General features: G+C 33.6%; 1 protein-coding gene across 1 annotated transcript in view; it reads left to right on the forward strand.

Annotated features, from left to right (window-relative positions):
- LOC107610748 (L-aspartate oxidase, chloroplastic-like) overlaps positions 9424 to 10738 on the forward strand; it is a 3817-nt gene continuing 2502 nt past the window's right edge. Inside the window, exon 1 of the mRNA XM_016312751.2 lies at positions 9424 to 9707. Within this exon, the coding sequence (XP_016168237.1) occupies positions 9424 to 9707 (284 nt within the window). The remainder of the gene's footprint in view (positions 9708 to 10738) is intronic.

Below are 10738 nucleotides of genomic sequence, written 5' to 3' on the forward strand. Positions count from 1 at the left end.
AATATTACGTTTGTTTTACATAAATATAACATCATTCTATTTACATTTTCAGATTCAATGTCTAACAACAATAATAATAATTAACCCTAGCAATAATATTTTTTATAAAAAAATAGTGAAAAATTTCAGAAAAAAAAAATTAAAAACATTGAAGAACAGTCCTAACCATTCTATGTATATTTCTAAGTTCAGATCCTAACAACAATAAGAACAATTAAATTTCTAATAATAATATTTATAATTATAAAAATTAAAAAAATTTCAAACAAACTTACATAATCAGAATGAATGAGATAGTGTCTAATATGAAGCTTTGGGCGATCAACATCTTTAATTTTATATTTCTTTGGCATTTTTCTTTTTTCTCCACCATACACACTCACTACTAGCAGAGGAATGAAGAAGAAGAATGGAGTTTTTGGGGTTGAAAGTGAATGTTGAAAGTGAGTTATCGGATGGTGGAAGTCCCTACTGCATGCACTATGTTGGTATATTGGGCACCATTTGGGGAGGCAGCTTTGGGTGACGCGTGTCCAGAGCCACACAAAACGGACCATCCATGTTGCGAGGGGATGTCGCACGGTCCGAGTTGCTAACTCCATGTCGCACGGTCCGATTTCCTGATGTACTGACACTACACCCATGTGCTGCACTCCTCCTTTCCATAACTGGGTGCAACACCAAAGAGCTTTCCATATAGAAATTAAAAAGCGTATTCCTTCAAGAATTTAATTTGATTAATTTAAATATTATATTATTTAAATTAATTTAATCGGTACTTGATAAAAAAAAAGATAAACAAAAAGATAAGGATTAATCAAACCATATGCATCATATATTGATTAGATAATAATAATATAGTGTTGCATGAAGTTGTTCCAACCTAATACATAACCCTTTTAGCCAGCGCCTGTTCAAAAGAGGCGTCTGGGACGCTTGTCCTTTTTTGTTGTTGTGGCTTTCTATGCAACAGACACATATTTTTTATGTGACAATAACGTGTATTTATGTGACTTCCATCCAGTTTCATCCTGTATTTTTATAACTGTATTATGGCCTCTTGTGTTTGTGATGAAAATGCAATATACATACATTAGATATTAAATGTGTAAACATGTTTTTCAATTTTTGGTGGTTCAGTGGACTTTTTAGTTCGGCTGATTAAATGTATGAATACATTTTTGGTTGGTAAGGTATGCCCTTTAAATGTGTGAATATATTCTTGACCAAAAAAAAATTTGTGAATATATTAGAAAAGTGATACGTTTTTTGTGAGAATATTTTTGCACACTGGACAAGAAAAATTGTAACAAACTGAACCATAGGTAAATATTAAGAATTAAATGATTGTTGTGAGAATGAGACCAAGAAGAACAGCAGCCCTAACCTATTGGGGAATGAGTATGCAATCAGATTGGGGAAGGAAGTTGCTGCAAGGGAAGGAAAGTGCAGCGCCTCTCTTGCACAATGAGGATTGTTGTGGCAGCTTAGGAGTTCTATTGGGCTTGGATTGTGTTGGCCCAGACCTTAGTCTAAAAAAAATGATTGTTGTGTGTATAGCCATAAAAAAATTTAGTTGTTTTGTGTTAACCAAAAACAGAGTTGTTTTGTTAAAAAATGCAGAATTATTTAAATAATTTATTCAGTACCGAAAAATTAAATATTTCAATAAGTTATTTTTTGGAGTTAACTTAAAAAAATGATTTTAACAATTATGAAATTTGATTCTAATTCTATAGAACAATATTATGTAGTTGTCAACTCCTTTTTTGTTCGTAAATTTGTGAATACTAATTTGAGCATGGTATTTATTGGAACATTTTGTCGTCCAAAATGCATTAGTGAAATCATGACACATTAATTATTACGGGAAATGTAACTAGTAATTGTCCACTTCCTTAAATAGTTTTTACCAAAATTATATTAGCGAACGTTTATCACATATATTAAACTTATTAATTGAAAAATTTTTATATTTATTTAAATAAAGACTATTAATTTTTTATTAATAAAAATTTTAATAAGACATGCTAAGTAAACTCTTGTACTATGGATTTATAGCCATCAAATCTAAAGGAAATGAAGCAAATGAAAACAATTTGATGTAATGAAAGCATTCAAATAATGGTTAGCTTTAGTTAGAAAAAAATTTAGGTAGATAATAAGAATACTAAATAATGTGAATAATGGGTATGTCGAATGTTCGATTCAATAGGTATGCAGATGATTATGTTCATTTTTTTATTCGATTTACTCATGCACAGTTAACAATGGTTGGATGTTCAATTCACTAGGTATGCAGATGGTTATCTTAATATTAAAGTTTAAGAGCTAATTTGGGGTGGAGTACTTTTTTACTTTATTGGGTCAATGCTAGAGTCCATTGTTTGCATTGTTTACAAAAATCATTGTCTACTTAATAAAACCCAGTTAGTTATTAATGCATGTCAATATTTTAATTTTCATTTTCCATGTTTTAAAAAGAAGGGTTTTGCTATCCTATATTTTATGGACATTGGTTAAGTATATCATAAAAAAATATTTTAATATTTTTGATATATTTAATATGTTAAAAATGTAAAAAAAATTTGTAATAAATAATATTAAAATATTTTCTTTTATTATATGTTTAACTAATGTTTTTAGAACCTATGATAGCAAAATTCTAAAAAAAAAATAATATATTTCATGATTTTTTTAAAAAAAATTGTTATTCATATAGCACGACTGTTACATAATTATATGTATAAAATTCATATAACTAATGTGAAGTATATTTTTTCACATACTACTACTAGATTTTTTTTTTTTGGGTTAAGTACAAATGATTTTTTTTTTATGATAAGTACAAACTAGACTTTTAATAGTCATTTAATGTTGCAAAAAATTGGACTGGTCTATTATTATAGAAGACTAGAAGAGCAAGTCACGGTCCAAAAAAAGTTTCATGAAATTGTGGGGCTATTTTCTAACTATTAATAACAAAAGTAGTCTAAATTCAGAAAGTACTATATCTAGTGATCAAAACTGAAAATAAATATAAACTTACAAATGATCGACAAACCTGTGTCAAAAAGTACGAGGCGTTCCAGACGCCTCTTTTGAACAGGCGCAGGCTAAAATTCACCAAGAATTCACCTAATAATATAGTGTTGCATGAAGTTGTTCCAACCTAATACATAACCAAATATTAACAAAAAGAGGCAACAAAATAGCCCTTAGCAAAAGAGTGAAAGAAACCAAATTGTAATGGGTTTATTACTACCAGTCAAACACGGGCACATTTAGAAGCAAAAGAAAAGCAAAAAATTGTTGGACAGTTCACTAGTTATTTAAAGAGAAAATTATGGACCAACGTTATTTAACGATGAACTCCACTCATAATAGGTGCACTAGAAGTTCTTCCTCTTGCTGTTTTGAGTGGAGTTCGCACTCCAACGTTCATCATCTCTTTCATCTTTCTTATTTTGTTGGTTTATTATTGACCAATACTCACTACTACCTATCATGATATTCAAGGGTTTTAAGAATTGAATTTGATGAGAAAGACGGTGAGAGGTTTTAGAATTTCAAGTCAAGAAAATAAGATCATAAAAAAACATTCATGGAAAAAAACGACTATGTTTTTGTTTTAGGAAGGGAACAAATAAGTTTTTTACCTTTCTTTGCTGTCCAATTTAGTATTTAATGGTAACATCATCATTGTTACATTATACGTGGATCATTTCCATTAAATTTTAACGTTGGGTAAGACAAAAAGGGCAATGTATCTCACTGCAAACAAAGACAAGAGCCGGATTGTACCTTTTTTGGACAGAGGATGATGTGTCCTTTTCGAAAATGAATAAGAGTTGAGTTAGATCTTTAATAGTGATAATGAGGTATAGTGACACAATTAAAATCATGAAATAGCACTTATAATGATAAAGACGAGAAAGATGGTATTAATAGTGGTGGTTGATTATTTTGTTACTTATAATATTATGAATTTTAAAATTCTACAATTATAATCAAAATTGATATTAAATTAATTTTTATTTGTATTTGATAAACCTTTTAATAAAAGAGTTAATTTATCCCAAAATAATAAAGTCAATAGCTATATTGTCCCTTTTTTATTATCAAAACCCTATTATCTCAAAGTTGACTTGGCCTTCGAAAAAAAATAATTTGTCTAACTTTAGTTTTAGAAAAGAAATTTAGAAGTGCTTTTGAATTACAATGTATGTCCCTCCACTCTATTCTAAGTAGTTCTTGAAATTTTCTATCTATATGTACTTTCAAAATTAATTATGATGCTAGTTATCCTGATTTTGGTGATAGTGCTAGTTTTGCTTGCGTTATCAGAGATTGTAATGAGTGTTGGTAAAGAGGATGTTTGGGAATGATTGAGAGTGATATTATTCATCAAGAAAATCTGTTTGCTATTTGGCGATGTTATCTCTTAGCCTGAGATGTGGGTCAACGAGATGTTATTTGTGAAACGAATTGTGTGGAGGCGTTTAATCTTATTACTAATCATCAATATGCTTTTGAGTTTATTGATTTGTTGTTGTTCAAAATAAGAGATATCATGGATTGGAATTGACGTATTGACTTTCATTTGATTATGAGAGATGCATACACGATAGCGGACACCATAGCAAAGATGGCAATGAGGTTACAACTTCATCAAGTGGAGCTTCCCTCAACTTAAAAGGAATTTGAGAGTAGCCTTAAATGGGGGGTGGGGCTGTCTTTTTGTTTAAGCAGTTCATATTTTTTGTTTTTTGTTTAGCTTCTTTAAGTCACAAAAAAAAATTTTGTTATCTTTTTATGTAAATGAATAAAATTCAAATTAGGTGGTTATTAATTTTCTTTTTTGAGTAAATTACCAATTATGCCCCCAAATTTATAAAACGTTGACAATAATAACCCTCATGTTTGTTAACGATAATTATACCCACAAAAATATTTAAAAACGCTACAAATCTGCCCAACTGTGAGAAGAACCCTTCTCTGTTAAACAGAGCTTGGTGATGTGGCAGATGAAAATCCAATGTGGCATCCGTTTAGGGTTTCAATCCCGTTTTTTCTTTATCCCTAATTCATGAAACCCTAATTGCCTAATTCAAATTAAATGACTAAATTAACCTTAAATGAAAGACCTTATTTGACTCTCACTATATACTACGCACAAAACTGAAGAGTTTCTTGGTGGTCAAGTGGTGTTCTCTTTTTGTCTTTGTCTCTTGTATCTTCACATTCTTCTCTTGGAATTGGTAATATCGCATGCAGGCTCACGTTTGGCATTGATGCTTAGTATATAAATCTCCATTGAACAACTAAGGTTTGGGTAAGCATTTTATGTTTTCATTTTGTTATTATCAATTTGTTGGGGTTTGCATAGTATTGGTGATTAAGTGGATTTTTTTTAAATGGAGGTTCGATGATGGTGTTTTGATGTGTTGATTTAACTGATTATCGCTTATTTGATAATTTTTGTTAGATGACAACTCATATCACATTTGTCTATCACTATCGGGGTTGGTTAGAGAAGGATGAGGATGGTGTGCTAAAGTATACTGGTGGGTTAGTGAGTATCATCGAGAGGGTGCATGTTGATACATGTAATATGTTCCTTGTTGAAGGTTTTTTTCTAGATTTAGGTTATACTAGGTATAATGAAGTGTATTGGTTGGAGCCAGGGATGGATTTAGCTAATGGGTTACGGGTGCTGAGAAGGGATGTTGATGTGGTTAAGTTGTGAAGGTTACAGAAGGAATAGAGAAGGGGATTGAATCTATTGCCTTCTTTTACTTTAATGAAATAAGCCTTTAATTTCAAACTTTCAATTTAAATCTGTTTGAACTGTGCAGCAAAAATTTTATGAGATAATTTTATTTTGTCTCATAAATATCAGAAAAAAGAACTTAGAGGAAGAGAAGAAAGATGACACAAGCATATATCTTGGTTCAGTTGCCTTGTGTAATGCAACCTACATCTAGTCTCCACCACAACTGTGGTGGAATTTCCATTATAATTAAAGTATTACATACACCAATCTCTTAGGATTCACTCAATCTTTTCTCTCTCAAGTTTTTATCTAACTTGACTTGGTTATGCTAATCCTTAACTCTTCACTCTAAGTGCTAACCCAACTTAGAAAGGGGCACCTCACAGGTACAAAATACAAGACACATAAAACAACCTAAAAAAATCTGAAATCACTCTAAGCTTTTATCTCAAGTGTTTCACTTTGCCTTTTGTCATTCATTGACTTTTTTCATGAGCTTTCTCATTCAGCCTTTTACCTCTCAAGAAATTACAGAAAGATATACATTGAAAATGAAATACTAACTATAAAACATGAAGGAGATTAATGCATCAACAACCTCTGTTGCTATAAGTTGAACCGGATTTAGCTGACTCTGATTAAGTTCTTCCTCTTGGCAGAATGCTTCTTTAACTTAGAAAACACTATCCAAAGTTGATGAACTCTTCCTAGAGAAGCTCTTCAGAACAAACTCAAAATCTGGTTCTCTCTCCTTGTCTTCAGAAAGTGAAAAACTTTTTCTTTTTGTACCTCTTGCCAAGTTACTGTTTGTATTTCTCCTTAGTCAACTCGTCGATCCTTGAGCCTCCGATGCTTGTCATCTCACTTTCTTCAATTAATCCCCAAATTAGGAATTTCAAAACAGGTTCTTTTGCTTGACCGAAGACCCCAGATCAGCAAGAAAATGTTGTTCAGTGGTAAACTCAAATCTAAACCCTTGAGCAAGTGCTTTGTCCCCAAGAAATATTTTTAGCCTTTGATTCACAACAGTGATTATTCAGAGAACACTTTCTCCATTTATCCCAAATTGGAGTTGCAGAAATTTGGAGAAGGAGTAAAAAAAGTAAATTCCATGCAAATGGAAATAAATCACCTTTATCCTCTGACTTAGCTCGATGCTTTGATTTGGGTGATTAGACATTAGCTTTTTGTGATTTATCTTTATCTCTCTTTCTCTTCTGATGAATGAACGAGAAGAAGAATGAAGCTCTCTCTTTCTTTGATACTTTTATTTGGGTTTAGATTGAAGATGTGGGCAGCTCCTTTTCCTTTGTTTTTCAACTTGTTTGGACTGCTGCATTTTTATTTCCTTAGCCTGCATCACTTAGCAAAGGCTGATCAAGAAAACAATTGGGTGTTTAACCCAATAAAATAATGTTTGTCATCATCATTTATATTTGTATATACTTAACTCAACAAGTTGTGTGATACTATACTAAAGGATAAAAACAGGGTCCACTTGTATTTTAAGCATCATGTTGATGCCGAACCAGAGTATGTTGATGAATTCTTGGTTTCTGATGATACAAATCAGGCTAGTGCAATGGTTGGAGGACTTGATAACGAAAAAATAGAGGGACCTCCTTCAGAAAATTAGAAAAATCATCATGAGGATCCCCCACAGCATGAGAAGCATGGAAGACCAGATGACGAAGAAGTAGAGGGACCTCCTTCAAAAAATCAGGAAAATCATCACGAGGATCCCCACAACATGAGGAGCAACAGAAAGAAGAGGGTGAACCAATGTTGAGTAAAGGTGGGAATGATGAGCAATTGCAAAATGTCATAGCTATTGAAATGCTACCTAATCAAAGTCAAGCTGCAACAATTGCCAATGAGGCCCCCCAATTTAGGAGACAACCATGATACACAAGTTGAAGGTCAAGAAGGGCAATCTAACCCTGAAGAAGTTGATGGGGAAGGAGACGCAAGAAGAAACATCTAAGGCCCCAACCATCTGGTAGAGCAGAATGTGCACCACAGAACAATAGTGATGCACATACAGGTTAGTATATTTTTTAACGCATGTATGATACAGAATATGATTATGTTTTATAATTGTATATTTGTTGTATATTTTTTATTGATTAAAACACGAAATTATTTACAAATATCATATTAAATGAATTGTAGATCCTATACGAATTTTGTTTAATGTTGTGATTCTATTTTACTTGCAAAAACTTGTCGGTTAATTAATAACCTAATTATATGACTGCGTCACATTGTTGGATTAGATGAGGATGCCTCTGGTGGGATACAAGGTAGGAGGCATCATCCAAGACCCCTTGCATCTGCTCAAAGAATTATACCACCTAAAGAAGAGAATGAGGCACCAAGGGTGATTGTTCCTAACCTAAATGACCATGATGACGAGCCAGCAGAATATTAGTACCACTCTAAGGAGTTGCATACCCCTCCCGGTTCTGATTCCAAGAATGAAAATCTAATATTCCCTTAGCACAATCCTGAGACAAAGTTTGGGAAAATTAGATTGGAGTTTGGCACGGAGTTTGGCATGATGGAACAGTTTAAGAATGCAATCAGGAAGTATAGTATTCAAATGAACAGAGAGGCATTTTTTTCTCAAGGTTGAGCCACATAGGTGCAGGGTCATCTGCTACAATGAAACTTATTCATTGGAGGTTTACTGTGCAAGGAGAAACTAGCCACCTAGTTACCAAATTAAAACATTGGTGGATGAGCATACGTGTCCTAAGAGTAATAGAAGTAGGCCAGTCACTTGTAAATGGTTTTTGGAGGAGTTGATTAGCAAGATTAGGATCTGTCCCAATTTGTCCCACAAAGAGTCTCAAGACTTGTTCACGGTTGAGTTTGATATATGTGTCGGAGAGAGGATGATGTTTAGGACAATGGAAAAGACTAAGGATGTCTTTGAGGGCACATAAAGGGAATAGTATTTGAAGTTAATGACTTACTTAAATGAGCTGCGTAAGGCCAATCTGGGATCCACTTGCCATATGGGTACAACCCCACAACCTGAAGGGTTGCCTAAGTTTAAAAGCCTATACATCTTCCTAAATACCTGCAAAAAGGGATTCAAGCAAGGATGTAAGCCTTTCTTATGTCTTGATAGAGCATTTCTGAAGGGTTATTTTGGGGGGCAGCTGCTGACAGCCATTGCTCAAGATGCCAACAATCATCTATTCCCAGTTGCATATGGAGTAATTGATGTATAAACAAAGAGAAACTAGAAGGAATTTCTAGAATATTTGTTGGCAGACATCGAAGACTATAAGCAATTTGATTGGCACTTCATGGCAGGAGAGTTTTTGGGAGGAAACCATAAATGCAGTAGAAGGAGCCAACACAAGGCCACCCACACTCTGAAACTGATGAAGAGGTATTACATTACTCAATGACTGCTGTTCATAATAATGTGACATGTAGTAATTATATTTAACTTGTTGTAGTAAAATATAAACATATCCGAATAAACAAATCATGGTGCTGGAAGGAGAGGAGCTAGAACCAACCTTGCAAAAAGAGCACCCAGATCTGCCAGAAGTGCTATATCAACTCCTAAAACTCCCTCCAATACTGCTGCTACTAATGCATCTACTAGCAGAAAAAGAATCAGGGTAAAGATGCCTATTATGAGGCCCTCATCAGTCCAATCCCATGTGAGACCCATAGCTCCAAGTTCAACAGCCCAACTTCATATGAGGCTTACAGCTCCAGCTCCAAGAGCACCTCCAAAGCCCAACCCACCATTTAGGCCCCCACATATTAGGCTCATTGTTCCTACTTCAGCTGCTGCTCCTAGTTCAGGAGTTCCAAACACCACAAGGACTCTAATGGTGTCAAATGAAACCAGGAATGGAGCAAGTAAAACAACCACTTCTAGATTCTCTAAGTTCATGACAAATCAGTCAACTTGAAGGATGCTTGGCTCTCTAATTTGTTCTTCTTTTGAGTTATATGTTGATGTTTAGTTTGGATGATTTTTCTACTTTTGGGTTATATGTAGATATTTAGTATGAATAGTTATGTGCCTTTGTTGGACACCTTTAGTATTTTGGTATTTGGTATTAAGACTAATTAGCAAGTAAGCAGTATTTTGGTTGGAACAATTTGTGTTAATGCTTAATGTTATGCACTTCAATATTTTTGGTGTTAGTCTTGTGCTTTTGGCAAATTTAATTTTTTAAGTCTATTTCAACTTAGTTTTTGTTTCTTAGTTGCTGTTTTTAGTTAGTTGCACTTCATTCCATTCATACTTTTTGTTAGTGATGTAATTGAATTTAAGATACAAATCCACTTCATTAACAGGCAAATAAATAGTTACAATAATGTCAACATAACTTTCAGACAACAATAATACATAACATCCATCAAAAAACCATGTCCTACATGCAACCTTTGTCTTATCTAATCAAACAAATCAAACTCAGTACAAGTTCAAACATGATGATGCATAGAAACAATGCAACTCTCTTTGTGTGCTCCATCATCATCTTTTGATCTCTGTGTATCGTCTCAATCTCAATACTGGTAAATCTCCCTTTCAAAACTCCACTTGCATTGCATACTAGTGTGCNTCCATCCACCGAGAATAACGACACTCAGTGTTCTTCGTCTGCCCAATACAAAAGCCATCCATCAACATCAATTCTCAATAAGAGGGCACAAATGAAACAGTAAATTCATACATACCTTCCACATAGGACACCTGAAAAATAATCTCCTTGGATTTCTCTTCGTCTTCTACTTTGACGCCACCACCTGAAGACGGCAGAAGCATGTCCTGTCGTAGGGCTTGCTCCCATGTTCTTCGATCCCAGAGCTACCATTTTCTATTGACTGTGTCCTTCGATTATTATTGGACATGTCTCTGCTTCCACCAAGCATGACAATGGTTAGGGTTTTGCTTTTTGATGAAATTGGAGAAAACGTTGTCTC

Source organism: Arachis ipaensis, chromosome B08 (genome assembly GCF_000816755.2).
Source record: "Arachis ipaensis cultivar K30076 chromosome B08, Araip1.1, whole genome shotgun sequence".
NCBI classification, from domain to species: Eukaryota; Viridiplantae; Streptophyta; class Magnoliopsida; order Fabales; family Fabaceae; genus Arachis; species Arachis ipaensis.